The sequence below is a fragment of the Strongylocentrotus purpuratus genome, unplaced genomic scaffold (assembly GCF_000002235.5).
Source record: "Strongylocentrotus purpuratus isolate Spur 01 unplaced genomic scaffold, Spur_5.0 spur5_scaffold_1, whole genome shotgun sequence".
Taxonomy (NCBI): Eukaryota; Metazoa; Echinodermata; class Echinoidea; order Camarodonta; family Strongylocentrotidae; genus Strongylocentrotus; species Strongylocentrotus purpuratus.
Genome location: NW_022145594.1, coordinates 46577932 through 46593939, shown reverse-complemented (window position 1 = coordinate 46593939; position 16008 = coordinate 46577932). Strand labels below are relative to the sequence as shown.

The 16008-nt window shown below is 37.5% G+C and overlaps 1 protein-coding gene across 1 annotated transcript; it reads right to left on the bottom strand.

Annotated features, from left to right (window-relative positions):
- Positions 1 to 5075: 5075 nt before the first annotated feature.
- Positions 5076 to 13340, bottom strand: LOC115918435 (iduronate 2-sulfatase-like). Its single transcript, XM_030978349.1, has 7 exons — positions 13140 to 13340; positions 11363 to 11505; positions 9822 to 9999; positions 9070 to 9158; positions 8123 to 8557; positions 7507 to 7633; positions 5076 to 7009 (listed from the first exon to the last, which is right to left on the bottom strand). The coding sequence occupies exons 1-7, from the start codon at positions 13210 to 13212 to the stop codon at positions 6276 to 6278; spliced, it is 1779 nt and encodes a 592-aa protein (XP_030834209.1). The 5' UTR covers positions 13213 to 13340; the 3' UTR covers positions 5076 to 6275.
- Between the last annotated feature and the right edge of the window lie 2668 nt (positions 13341 to 16008).

The window sequence follows — 16008 nt, the reverse complement described above, 5'->3', positions numbered from 1 at the left end:
ATAAGAGAGGAAGAAGGTGACAAACAGAGAGAGAGAGAGAGAGAGAAAGAGATGGGGATTCGGCTAAGAGGTAGAGGAGAGTGAATGAGAGATAGAAGGAGAGATGAGAAAAAAGGAGGGAAAGAGAAAGGAAGAGAGAGAGAGAGATGCAAGAGAGGAAAGTGGGGAAGAGCTTGAGTGTGAGAGAGAAAGGGGAGGGGAAGAGAGACGATGAAGAGAGATAGATGAAAAGAGAGGGGAGGGGTGGTAGATAGGGGTTAAAGCTTGAAGCAGTCAAAAGAATTTACACTGACGGGGTAATGATAAAAAAAAAATTAAATGGACAAATAACATGTTGGATGTGTAGAGGTTGGGACATTCCGATGTCGTGTGATGTGATTGTCTTTCTTTCTTTTTTGTTTCCATCTTTTCTTTTCCGCTATCCCTATATTCACCCCCCCCCCCCCCTCTCTCTCTCTCTCTCTTTCTCTCTCTCCCTCTCCTTTGTCATCTCTTTCTTTGTTCTCTTACATCCTTCTCTCTCCCGGCTTCTCTATAATTCTCTTTATTTTTCTCTCCTCTCTTACTCCCTCAATATTTCACAACTATCTTTCCTACTCTCCTTCCCCCCCCCCCCCCCACCCACTCTAGCCTCTTCCGTTACCTCCCCTCTTTTTGTTTTACTTTATCTTTAGGGAGTATCCTGGGAGTAAAAGAGAAAGGCGGTTGTTGGGTGGAGTCGTGTCATCAAGGGAGCAAAAATACACGCATAAATATGTTGCTATGTCGGGTCACCTGTGTCGGTATTCTTGCTCGATCCTCGTGTACTATTATCAATGCAGAAGTTTGAAGTCGGTGAGATGTATAATGTCGGTCGGCCGACAAGTTTTTTTTTCCTACGAACTGCGACTTCGAGAGAGACTGCAACTATAATACTTGTATTTTCTCAAATTCACTTTCCTATAATATCAGCTAAAGAAATTAGAGAAAATGTTCGGGGAAACTAAATTTAAATAAGAATTAAGAATCAAGAACGTTACAATGAATAGTCTTCTTTCTCTAATAATTTAAGAAAACGTCTGAGCTTTGGAGGGGGAACTGAATTCAGATAAAGATAGAGAGTCGAGAACAGTACAACGAATCGTCTTCTTTCTATAATAATTCAATGAAACGTCAAACCGTCCGCGCTTCGCGCGGGAGGGGAAAAACTTCATTTAGTCAAGGATTAAGAGTCGAGAACGGTACTACGAATCGTCCTTTTCTCTAATTATTTAAGGAAACGCCAAAGCTTCCGCCCTCCGCGCGAGAGGGGGAGACTGAATTCAGACAATTAGGGCTAATCTAGAGTCGAAACCGTTTCAACGAATCGTCTTCTTGCTCTAATAATTGAATGAAACGTCAAAGCTTCCGCGTTTCGCGGTAGGGGGGAGAAACTGAATTCAGACAATTAGGGTTAAGAGTCGCGAACGGTAAATGTATCGTCTTCTTTCTATAATAATTCAATAAAACGTCAAAGCTTCCGCGCGTCGCGCGGGAGGGGAAAAACTTCATTCAGACAAGGATTAAGAGTCGAGAACGGTACAACAAATCGTCTTCTTTCTCTAATAATTTAATGAAACTTCTAAACTTCTGCGCTTTGCGCACTCTTTAAGAAGTTCGCTTGCTCACTACTGCCCCCTAAAATAAGATCCTAGATACGCACCTGCATTTAAATATATAGCTATGATGCTGACTAAGTTAACGAAATAATTCGTATATTTATGTCGTCGAGGAAAAGGACCATTTGCGCATATGCAAGTTCTACAGATAGTTCATATGAAAAACAATTGAGCCTTAGGCTCCGGGGTTTATAGGGTTTATAGGGTTAAATTTGTAGCAGTGGGACATTAAATTTTGTCGGTAATTGGTGGCTATTTTTGTCTGTAATCGGTGGCCTCTACACCCCCCCCCCCCCCCCCTCCACTGAAAAAGGTCTAGCGACGCCCCTGCATGACACCCACATTTCTTGAAAGTAATTTATAAATTAATACACAAGAAATCGGAATGGACTTTCCATCATAATTTACAATCAATATGAAGACTAATACGTAATATCTATGTGAATTAATTCACAACCCTTCATTAAAAGCTGACCAGGTTAAGAAGTAACTCATTACTAATAATTAAATAATTACTTTTCCTAAAATTAAGGAACAACTTATTTGCCTGTATCCAATCCCATACGAATTGTAAGATGGATTATCTTGAGTATATGAAATACATGGTCTTGTGTCATCTACAAAGAGAACAAAATAGAGGAGAACTTGTGAAAACCATTGACGTAGAGGATAAACAGAAGAGGACCCAAAAGGGAGACTTGGGTGTACCTAAGTAATAGGTTGTATATTTAGATTATAATCATTAATACCGACAAATTGACAAATTGACTCATTTTAGACAGGTACTTCTGAACCACCCCAAGGCCCTGCAGAAGTCAAGAAAGATACAAACCGTGTGAGGCTTGCTGCCCATCACCTTGGTAACGTTATCAATTGATTAACGAATCGCATATTATACTGTTGAATGTTTCTGACGAAAGGCAATATTAAAATTATTGAGAAACTTCATAGTGCGAGCGGAATATACAATTTTTTTCAATAATTTGGGAAACTGAAGTGAGTGATCCTTGACGATAGTTTCCCGACTCGTCCTCTTTTCCTTTGTATGTAAAGGTATTACTTTGACAATTTAAGTTTGTCACAGACAGCACTATTTTCTAAAAGCGAATTGAATATATGAGTTAATGGCAAGACGATAACATGTATTTGTTATTCCAAATCATATCATAACCCGAACTATTTTCGCCAGTAAGTTGCTAACAATATGTATCCGCGAAAAGAAGAGGGATTTGGGATTTTGATTTATTAAAAATGAATGAAAAGGTTCATTTTTAGTTAAGATATCATTTGGGCCAGTAGTTACACGATTAAAATTAAATGCTTTAGGGATACCTAGGGGAACTTTTTTTCGTTTCATTCATGAATAATTTTATGAATATACTTTTTTGAGAACAATATTTATAACTTTCCATGTGGACTTGGTCTTCTTGGTAAACTTGGAACACAGACGTTAGTACATTGCGATACGTAGAATATTCTAAATATTTTTCCTATTGATTGATTCGAGTAAGGATCTTGTGATCCAAGTAACCGGAGGTATTGTTTGATATTTTGATCTTGACGATGTTTGCAGTGTAAATTCAATTCGTAAAAAGGTGGTATGTTATCCTATTAATTGCTTTGAGTAAGGATCTTGTGATCCAAGTAACCGGAGGTATTGTTTGATATTTTGATCTTGATGATGTTTGCAGTGTAAATTCAATTCGTAAAAAGGTGGTATGTTATCCTATTAATTGCTTTGAGTAAGGATCTTGTGATCCAAGGAACCCGAGGTATTGTTTGATATTTGTATCTTGATGATGTTTGCAGTGGAAATAAAATTCGTATTAAGGTATTTAATGCTTCAGTAGCATTGAGACATACAGACCACTCAACACGATACTTTCTGTCGATGTTTTTTGTCAAGCATTATACGTAAACTCCACAAATTATGTCTATCTGGTTTTAAACTTTTAAATAAATGAGGGGTAGAGATAAAAATGGAAAAACGGTTTGATACGAGGATACCTTCATCTAAATTGTAGTGAACATTAAGATTAAATACGTTATCGATAAGCATTTGTGTGACATCAGAATGTGGTACATGTATTTCAACCATTTCGCAAGGGACATTGTGAGATATAGCATGCACAAGCTCACCAATAGCTCACAAGCGTTCATAAAAAAAGACAATATGAACTTTAACTGGTTTATTTCAATTTATTGCAAGTGTTGTCATTACATGACCAGTAACTTCCCCCTCAAACCCCCCCCCCCAAAAAAAACCCTTTTTATCACTGAATATCAGCTATCATATTTCATATGGCGCCAAGTAATTATGTATATACACTGGTATTTTTGGAGTCACCGAGGCCCATAGTTTAACCGGTACCTCGGATAGAAGGCATGATATATTTGTTTTATATCCTGCATCAAAAATTTATTTAAAAAAAAAAAAAAAAAAAAATCATTTTTGGGAGAAAAAAATTTAGAACAAAAAAAATGTCAATTTTTATCTAAAAAGATTTAAAATATTTTGAATTTTTTTTTAAGATTTGAAAAACAAAATTGATTCAATTCCAAAAAAAAATTCACATTTTTTTTTCAACTCCCAAATAGTAAAACAAAATAGTACTCTCATATAGAACTTTCTAAAAATAGGTTAAATATTTCTGGTCATGTGACGAGCTCTCAACCAATCAAAAGCCAACAAACTTTTGATGCAGGATATAATAAAATTTACCTCGTACAATATACAGTTATTGACTGGCAGGGGGTGTAATATAACATTATTTGGACCGCTGAAGCCTGAAGGGAGTTATATTTCCCAAGTGGTTATATTTTCGAGGAAAATATAGTCACGATGGAAAATATAACTCCCTTCAGGTCCAAAGAATGTTATATACCCCCTGCCAGTCAGCCTTGGCTTGATTTTTTTTTTTTGAGGGGGGGTCCATATTTTTTTTGCCCGATTTTTTTTTTCGGGGACAATCAACATTTTAGAAAAAGAGATGCAAACAAAAATTGACGGAAAATAATATTTCAAGATAATTCAAGAAAAAAAAAATTCTTAGAAAATGTGGGGAAAATAATTTCAAGGGGAAAACAAAATTCATGAAAACAAAATATTAAGAAAAAAATGACCCACGGTAATGGTGTAATGTGTGTAATTGGTGACATACAGTCCTCAAGAGGGCGACATGCATTGATTAAAAATATATTCATTTCACCAGCTGGTTAATATAACACTGAAAAGTGACCGGCCAGGAAAATATAACAATTTGGATCCTCACAATTAATATCACGTGACGAGCTCTGGACCAATCACATCTCAGTGTTTGTCTAAGCTATCTAATATATAACAATATATGTATATCTAGAAGAAGAATATATACACCTTGCACGTATATAAAATTGTAAAGAAATAAAAAATATAACAACATTGCCAACTCTCCTGAAATATTTTCATTGTGAAATTAAATGAGAAAATAATATGTAACGCCTACAAGGCACTGTGTAATATCTAAACACAATTCACTACACTTTTTTTTCATTCATTAATTTACATTTTATAGTTCCACCATCCATTAAAAAAGGCTTGTATGTTGGCAATAATTCCCAAAAAATATGGCTCATTGATTACAACGCAATGCAGGTGCACTATACTGCTAACATACAGTACTATATCAGTATATCTTCATATCAGTATTACAGTAACACAAATCCATTATAAGTGTCGGCTTGCATGGTGATGGAGATATACAGTAGGCTTGCGGGTGCACCACTCCTGACGACGGATAGTCAACCTGTTCGAAACGTCGAGCCACTCATCCTCTCCAAGCGCTATAGTTCTCCTTAGAACTATAAGCTAAGCAAGATAACAAACAGTCCTTTTCAGGACTACACACCCCCAAGAAAGATTACCGAGTCGGAGTCCTTTTCAGGACTCCTCAATCCTCTCTCTCTCTCTCTCTCTCTCTCTCTCTCTCACACATGGTGCACCCGCAAGCCTACTGTATAAATCCATTATAGTGTCGGCCTCATTGTTTGGGTTTTCTTTTCAGAATCGGGTAGCTTTTATATCAGTTACTTAAACTTGTTATGTAAAAAAATATGTATTCGTAAAAGAATTCATATGGCTCCAGACTGCAGATTTTGAAGGTCTCTATTCACGTGAAGACCTATGTCAGACAAAACGTCAATTCATCGACCAAAAAAAAAAAAAATTTGCTTGCAGAGTATATGATAACTCAATTCAATTCATTCCATTACAGGTTTTATTATTTGTTTGTATATATTGTTCAACTGTGAGTAGTGCAGGTATCAACAGATAATTGTTGACAGCTGGTCACAGCAGTCCCTGTAATCATAAGGTTGAATTTTGCATATTTACAACAATTTCTTAATATCATTTCAAAATACATATTGTACCATCAAAAATTGATTTAAAATCAAATGACAACTAAAAATACATTGCTTGAGAAACTGTACAATGTCTTCTTTGTTTCGGTTAAATCTTTGCATTTTGTTTAGTAGAAATTTCTTACGATGGGTAATTTATTTTTTTATCATTTTCTGGTTTTGACTTTTAAATGTTGTTGGAGTTCTGATAACTTCTTGACTTTAAGATAAAGGGCGATATATGCATTCCATTGGGCTTTATGCAGGGACGGGTAGGCTTTCGCGCCAGCCCATCTGTAACTGATAGCTGAGTTGCTTAACGATGTCCTTAAACTGTGGATCAGCAGCAACATTTTGGTTTTGATCATAGTCCAAGCCATTGAAGTAAAGTTCTGTAGCCTTTACATCGGTCCAGTTACCTTGAAAATTTTTTGGATTGAATCCTATCCATTCGGTGTAATGGTGATCCTTGGTCCTCATAGAGTACCCCATGACAGTAATGTCACCCAGACTAGGGAGATCAGTCTTTTTGTTTGGGATTACCCCTGGACGAGGATACTGACTGAATGTGGCATTCTTCCATCTGCTGTACCGCTTTGAAGTCAACTTCTTCATGCCATCTTTCTGCAGAATGGTGTTGGAGCCTTGGACTGGCTCCAGGAGAGGGGCGAAACTGTACCCCTCGGAACATAAGGTGACATTGAAAGGCTCTGGAGGACATACAGGTGGAACAGTAATACCAGCGAGATCAGAGAGGGTGGGAAACAGATCAACAAGTTCTACAAACTCAGCAACAACCATTCCACTGGCAGCAGACAGTTTCACATTGTCTTGAGATTGAATCATCTTTAGAGAATTTTGAAGTTGATTTTTGATTGGCGATGACATTGGCTTGTCTGTAACACCAGGAATGTGAACGATCAAAGGAACTCTTGTTGCCAGTTCATAGTTAGAGTACTTGCACCATTCTGCATGCTCACCTAATTGCCATCCTAAGAGGTAGAAAAACAAAAGGTTATTTTCAATCCGGGAGGAGTACATGAACACAGGCGAAGAAGATATGTTCCCAGAAATCTCTGCCTTTGCAATAATTTAATAATTGTATGAATTATGACTACACTTTGGAAGGTAATAGGGGTGTGGTATGCCGCCTCTGTATCATTCAGGGTTATTTCCTCCAAACAAAAATATATTCTGCTTTTACGTATATCAACGTAGCTCTGAATTAAACAAACGTTTATCTAATGGAAATTATATATGCCATCAGAAGTACTACATGTATTAGAAACAACAATAATGATACGATTTATGCAAGGTCGAGAAATGAAGCCATCATACACGCCATAAACATGCTTTATTAATAACTTATCTAATACCAACAAATTACAAAACAGTATTTTTAAAAGAAAGGCAAAATGGGTACATGAAATAGAGACTGAGAGTTGGAGAAAGGGGGAGGGATCAAGGAATTTTGAAGAAATCAACTCACCATGATCCCCAAAGAGAACGACGATGGTATTGTTTGAGAAGCCAGTTTCATTCAGGGTTTGGAGTAGTTTTCCCACCAAGGAATCTGTGTAGGATGCAGCAGCATAGTAGCTCTGTCTCATCGGAGCCTGTCCGAAAATTAAAGGGGAAAAAATGCTCATTGATCGATAAGTGAACATGACAAATACGCGATTATCATAAAAAGGTGGCCATGTTAAGTTTTCCTTTTCATGCAGGACCATGATTTCGGGAATTTAGAAAATATAGACCCACTGACCAGATTTAATTTGAAAATGAGCTCATAACATTTCTCCTTTTCAAATATTAAATGTTTTGACCACTACTTATAACACTGTCTTTATTCTTTCTTTCTGCTTTCTTTCTTGTTTTGTTTTGTTCATGCCTCTCTCTCTCTCTCTCTCTCTCTGAGTGTTGGGGATGGGCTGTCTGTTTCATGCAGTCCCCCGAGTTCACCAATTGAAATAAAACATATTTTTAATATGTTTAGTGTAAACCCATTAATTCGGCCAAAATGTCATGCATTGCTGCTAAGTAACACTAAAGACTAAATCTAAAATTAAATTCAATGTTTTTGTTAGATCAAGGGATTATCTTACATGGAATTTAAGTGGTATTGTTCCAAAGGGGAAGCTCATATTCATAGCCTTCACATCTTCTCTATAAGTTCTCATAGTGTAATAATCCTCATAGGCGACATCCGGCTGGGTTGGAGACCGGTATGGATTGGTTGCAATAGAAACCGACTCGATCGGGTACAACGATTTGAATTCCTCTGGGTACTTCCACGGAATGTGCGGTTTGTGAAATCCAACGGCCAAGAAAAAGGGCGGTTGCATGTCCTGAGATGGCTGACCGGTTTCAATCGGTTTGCCTTGCTTGTTTGTTGGATGGAGGGCTACGGATAGGTTCTTCAGGATAGATGAGGAGAATTCTAGAGACTGGATATCCGGGAGTGATTTTTGTGGCATGACACTTACGTTGACTGGACACATGACGTTATTGTGAAGCGTGCCATCCAAAGTGGGACACACCTATCAAAAGAAAATAGAATAATATAAGAGAGTATATAAATGTATATATATATATATATATATATATATATATATATATATATACACATGTATATACATGGATATACATTTTTGCATAGATATAGATATATATAGGCCCTAATCAATAATTGTTTTGGTAACCACGAAATGTATAAAAATATTAATACTATTGTATAATAATACTAATATTCTGATCACCCACAAGCCTTAATTGTCATTCCTGAGGAATGGGGAAGGGCCCCGAAAAGTTGGAAAGAATATTATGAAGTTGGCATAAAATGTAATCTTCAGAATGTGATCTCTATACTTTCGAACACTGCCAACACGTGGATGAATCAACATAATTGCCTACCAGTGGCGGATCCAGGGGGGGGGGGTGCAAATTTTTAAATTTTGGAGGACCAAAAAAAAAAAAAAATGTGCCTACTATTTATATACTATAATTTGGCCATGAAATGGCGTACCTCGATCCAAACAAGATCTGTACTAACCTTGGCCCCGGTGTATTGTTCTGTCGGTGGATGGTAAGGAGGAACAGACCAGCTATATGGATAGTCATCGTGACCACCACTTGTTACACCTTGTCAAACCAAACAGAAATTATCCAAGGTCATATTATGAATCTTGAACACATTGTCCGATATAAAATAGCATTGGAATTACAAAGAAGAAACAAAATCAATTTATGAAAAGAAATGAGTTACATTGTGCTTTACACGTCGTACATCATTACTCCATACGAATGTTTGAAAATTAGGCCTACATTATTAAAAGATGAAGTAATAATTTTCAAATCCTTACTAAACCTGTAGTTCCGATTTAATATCATATGCCATATTTTACTTTGTATCACGTTGGTTACTACGTCTCGGTAATAATTTTGTTTACTATTATGTTTTCAATTATCTCCCATAATGTACCGCGCAAAGAGAAGGAAAAAAATGCTTCAGTGATGCTTGCCATATATATGTTCTTTATAGATTTGTAATAATCTTCTTCTTCATCTTCTTCATCCTCTTCTTCTTCATCATCTTCTTCATAAATCTTCTTTTTCTTCTTCTTCTTCTTCTTCTTCTAATCATTACCATTATCATCATCATCATCATCATCATCATCATCAGCATCAGCATATAATATTAGTTGTTGCTACTGTTTGTGGAGGAAAAGTACCAAGCCAATTTGTAAAACCTCCGTAAAGATATTCTAATATGTATGTGTTATGAGGCTTATTAATTGACGATACCTGGATGAAAAACCTTTCCTACTGACGCTGTGAAGTATCCGTTCTCTTTGAAGTGCTGTGGCAGGGTTGTATAATTGCCTGCATGTCTCCTCCAGTAAGACCCGAAGTCATAGAGGCGAGTGGTGTCGGGACGACGCCCTGTCAAGAACGATGTTCGACTGGGGGCACACACCGATTGCTAGAGAGTAGAGAGTGAGAGAGAAGAAAAAAAAAGAGAAATTTGAAACAAAGATTGGTCTTAAGTCTTCCCTCAAAAAATAAAGAAACTAAAAACAATGGATGTCAAGGACAAACAGCCGCACCCCCCCCCCCCTCTTTAGTTGAGGGAAAAATGAAATACCACCTCTTAAGTTAGCCCTTATTTTGTTATTATTTTTTCTCCAGTACCCCCCCCCCCCACCTCTTCCACCCTTTTATCACTGAATGAGCCTTAAATTCTCAAAATCATGTTCTCAGGCAAAAAAATAATAATAGGAGACTGCGAACTTGCGATTGATTGGAGGACTTGCGATTGATTCAGATCAATCGTAACTCTTTATAATTATGACGGGTCTCAGATTAAAATGAGCGGCGGTTAAACTTCAAACCTTCAATCCTTTTTAACCTCAACAAAAATGTCAAAATGGAGGACAACAATTTAAAAAAATGTATTATTTGACTTTATTCTCTCATTTCCTTTCGCCATAATTAAATAATTATATACATTTATATAAAATAAATGTACATGTGAATAATATTCGTGTGATGGAAGATAATAATTATATAAAATCAAACGAAAAATCCTTGCGAGTTTCACCTTTATAATATAAGTTAATACATGAATCTCGCAAGGATTCTTTTTTAGATTGCATAATAATGGCCACTATAATAGCGCTCATATCCGTCACGCCAAAGAAACTATAACGCTCAGTCATAATATCAGGTACCCATTTACACCTGGATGGAGAGGGACAAATGTATGGATTAACGTCCTGCCAAAGGACGTTATCGAGCTTGTACGTACATTGTATAATAAACACACACCATTATTAACAATTTGTATTGATGAAATATTGATTACGATCGATGTATTATCACTATGAACATGACTGACAAAGAAAGCGGACAAAATATACAGTTCCTCAGGTAGACAAAGGAACATCCCTTCACTGCTATTATGTAAAAATGTGTAGAACAGGTGAATATGCATATGACACCTGTCCTACACATTTTTACATAATAGCAGTGAAGGGAATTTTTCCTTTGTCTACCTGAGGAACTGTATATTTTGTCCGCTTTCTATGTCCGTCATGTTCATAGTGCTTGTATGTACATTGCATAATAAACACAAACCATTATTAACAATTTGTATTGATGAAATATTGATTACGATCCATATATGTTGGGAGTCTTGAAGCAATGAATGCAGTGTTTAAGGATTCAAGGTAACTGAACGATGTAGTGTTAGAATCAAGACAGTTTACATCAAATTCCGTTGACTTAGGAAGCGTCTATACATCAAAGTTGATTATAAATAAGTTGTAAACCCCATTTGTCCTTACCTGCACCATAGCGTTGGTGAAGAGAGCAGATTTGGATGCAAGTTGATCGATGTTTGGTGATATGATGGGACCCCCATAGCATCCAAGTGACGCTCGTAAATCATCTATCACGATGAACAGAACATTCGGTTTCTCTGACAAAGCTGTAACCATAGCAAAAAAATAAAATAAGATTGGCCTGATTAATTTGGTGATAAAGAAAGCATAGGTCTAATGTGTTAAATCTATTAGATATTATGGGTATTGTCTAAGGCTGAGATTATACTAGTGTGTTACTTCAAATGATAAAATAATATAATCATAACAATAATAATAACAATATAATAACAATAAAAATCTACACTACTTATAATAATAACAATATTAATAATAATGATAATTATTAAAAATAACAATGATGAAATATCGGTCCGACAACTTCTAATCTGATCACTTTAAAGATCAACATCCCCTGTGGACCTAGCTATTCCTTCAAGCTTGATGACGAAGTCAGTCCTACACACCATGGCTGAGGCGCGGATCCAGGATTTCTTAGGGGAAGGGGGCCCACCTTTTTTTTTTGCTCCAGAAAATTTGAAAAACCGGCCGAAAAATCGCTCAGGGGGGGGGGGGGGGGGGGGGGGGGTAGGGGGTAGTGAGCACTATTTATTTTTTTTTATTTTTTTTTGCTCCAGAAATTTCGCTCAGTGGGGGGGGGGGGGGGTAGTGAGCACATTTTTTTGGGGGGGGGGGTCCTCGAAAATTATAAAATTTGCACCCCCCCCAACCCCCAAAAAGGTAAAAATCACGTGTTTTTTACATGATTTTTTTCTCAAGGGGGGGGGGGGGGCAGGGGACGTGAAATTGACCGGACTGATATTGACCTTGATCCTGGTAAATATGAATGAGAAATGTCTTTTCGTTATGAAGATATGATCATATTTTGATTTTCACAAAATGGCGCCTGGATGACGTTATCAATCAAGGTCAAGGTTGAAAACCTTATTGCGCTCTTTCCTCATGCCTATACATATGTGTGCCAAATTTCAAGGCATTTGATTGAGCCATTTTCAAGTTGTCGTGCTAACAAAAAAGTGGTTAGAAATAAGAAAAATATTCTTACGAAAACATAAGGTGATCTGTATTATATACAGCCCACCTGATAAATCAGTCATGTGATAACATATTGTATAAACGGTTGTGTTGTTATGAGTGGAAAGTGGAGGCCATTGACAATGTGTGTACTCTCTCTCTCTCTCTCTCTCTCTCTCTCTCTCTCTCTCCCTCCATCTATCTGTATGTGTGTGTCTCTCTCTCTTTCTCTCTCCATCACCCACCCACATGCACACAACCCTCTATCGCTTTCCTCTGGTCTCTCTCCAGCTCTCTCTCTCTCTCTCTCTCTCAAGTCTATTGATCGCTCCCCTCCCCCCTCTCTCTACATCAAGGCTTAATTGTCTCTGACTATATCTATCTCTATATATCCCTCTAACTATTTCTCCCACACTCACTGTATACTCACACACTCGATCCTTCCATTCCTTGAATTTCTACTCCTTTTCTTTGCCCACTCTCCCTTAATTGCTCTGCCGTGTAGGCCTACGTACGGTCAGTCGTACAATATACCTTTAGCAGGTATATCTGCATTAAATAATGTTTTAGATCACCGAAAAACAACGACATACAATGCATTCATCTAGCTACTGCTTGATTGCATGTCTGCTTCTCGATGTGACATTCCCGGCCATGGTATAACTTTATATCATAAACTAGATACTGAACATACATGACTTCCTACCTGAGTTAGAGACGTGCAGCAGAACACACAAAATAGCCACGATATTCTTCATAGTTCCTTCAACAATTAGCATATGACCGCAAACAGAACCGTTTGGAGCAGGCTATAATGGAGCACCGCCGCGCCAGGAAATCTGACACTCTGATCGACATACAAGAACCCACTATTGCCTGCTCAGTGTGTATACAAGCTACCGTAGCTTGGTTATGCAACATTATGCATATGAAGTAGACCTACTTGATGCGCTCTTGAATACTTTTGTCTCCATGGTTGAGTGATTCAGAAAGAGCGAACAGAAATCAATTTTCGAAGCGCCTTATCCGGGGGCGGATCCAGTGAGGCGTAAAATATCCACAAAAAATGTTCAGTTTACTCATTCAGAAATGCTCCGAAATGTACCATAGCCAGTGGCGGATTCAGGGGGCACAGGGGCACTTGCCCCCCCCCCCCCCTGGTAAAAAAGGGGGAAGGGGGATGGGGAAAGAAAAGGAGAAAAAAACGATCGAGGGAAAGAAAAAGGAGGGGAAAAAAGAAAGAAAAGGTAAGAAAGAGAAAAAAGAAAAAGAGGAAGGAGAGGAAAGAAAGGAAAGGAAAGGAAAAGGAAATGGGTGTGAAAGAGAGGGGAGAGAGAGGGGGTAAGGGCCTGAGAGAAGAGGGGTGGGAGTAAGAGAGTGAGGGGGATGCTGGGAGGAGTCACCACGTCGAGGGGGCAAGAAAGATATTATGTTGCTGTGTCGGGTCCGCTGTGTCGGTAATCTTGCTCGATCCTCATGTGCTATATCAATGCAGAAGTTTGAAGTTGGTGAGATGTATTATGTCGGTCGGCTGGCAATTTTCTTTTCCCTTCAAACTGACTTTTTATCGGACAAAGGAACATTTTGAAGATTCAAACTATGATTAAAGGTTTATGGTCATGCGATTGCATTGTGAAAGAAACGTTTTGGAATCGATCGGAAAAAGTTGATCATCTAGCATCTATCATCTGCAAGGTTCTGGAATCATCAAAATGATAAGAAATTTGGCCCATTCTTCGTAAAGTTACAAGCACTATACACACAAAGATGTATATGGGACTACCCTATATCTCTCACAGACCATGAGAGAAACAAATTTACCAAATATATGAATTAGTAGGCGGTTTCCCGGCAATTTTTTTATCATCATGTATTAAGAGTCGAAAACAGTACAACGAATCGTCGTTTTTCTCTAATAATTTAATGAAAAGTCAAAGCTTTCGCGCTTTGCGCAGGAGTGGGTAAACTGAATTCAGACAAGGATCAAGAGTCGAGAACGGTATAACGAATCGTCTTATTTCTCTAATAATTTCGCGCGGGAGGGTGGAGGGGGCACTTAAAAATAATTTTAATCCTGGGCCCGGGTTTATAGGGTTAAATTTGTAGATATTGGGACATTGGCATTAATATATTTGTCGGTAATTGGGAGCTAGTTTTGTCGGTAATCGGTGGCCTCTACACCCCCCCCCCCCCCCCCCACTGAAAAAGGTCTGGCGACGCCCCTGCTCACAACACGCACATACACACAGACACAAACCCTCGCCCACATCACCACACAAACACTAGTTTACAAAGTTAATGCATACTTGAACAAAACTGAAACTAAAATAATATTTTTTTACCGATTACATCGTAAATTGTTTATTTTGCATTACTACACGAATTTCATTTTTGAAAGTTACATTCATTGAGATAGCGTAACACACGATTACTCATTGAACTGTCGATAAGTTTGAATAGGCCAATTTCATTCTATATATTCAAATAATTATAACCTCATCTCTCCTCTCTTTTACGCCAGGACAATGTATTCATAAAAGACCTTAGTCCACCGATGCGCACATGATATATGAAGCACCACGTATCACCTAATTTAATTTGATAAAATCATGAACTAAAAATAAGAAATGTATCTCATGATGACATGATTTATGTTAATTTGTTCAGTGAATTTTTTGTGCGGGATAACATGTACAGATTGACACCTTATGCTCCGTAAATCAAGTACAGGTTTATGACAACCAGATATATTCAGCTGCTTTAAAAAGAAGAAGAAAATCTTGGCAAATCTGTACCTTTTTACCTCCAAATGTCTACCTCTTTAACACCAAATTTCCTAAATGTACCCACTTGGTTATTGCTAGGACGCACAGGGCACTATGTCCACAAAGCTTCCATAGAATCGAAATACATTACAGTGTATTACAGTGTATATTACGAAATTGGCCTATTGTGACGCAATTATTGTGCAATGCATGATGGTACATCTTACAACATTTACTGAAGATCTGTAATAGACCAGTTCACACATGTATTCAAATTCTATGCATACCCTTGATAAAGGATTGTCCGACATAGCATCAACTGATGCATGCAAGCTGTATTTGAGAATGCAATAGCTCGTCACCAGTATCTTGTGGGTTGAAGTTGAATTTCATGAAATTTGAAACCATAATGTGGACTGGTCTACTTGATAGAATGGTGACTGAACTAAACAGGCAAAATAAAAATAAACGATGAAAATGAAATCAATTTTCTTAAAAGGAGAATCACACACGATATGCTCAAGTAGAGAATATGATGTATCTAGGCGATGTGAGTGTTATTTGGCTATCCAGCTTACACTCATAAAAATGGATTTGGTCTGAACTCGAGACTAATCTGATGTGATGTTGGCGTGAATATCTCAATGGGATAATAAGGGTCGTTATAACTTATCCAATAACAACAACAACAACAACATCATAATTGCCCAAAACAAGTTGGTCTCGTAGGCGTTCTTGCTATCCTTATTAATTAATGCCCTCGATTCGGTGTGGATGTCCAATTTCATCCCTGTATAAACAGAACTTGAG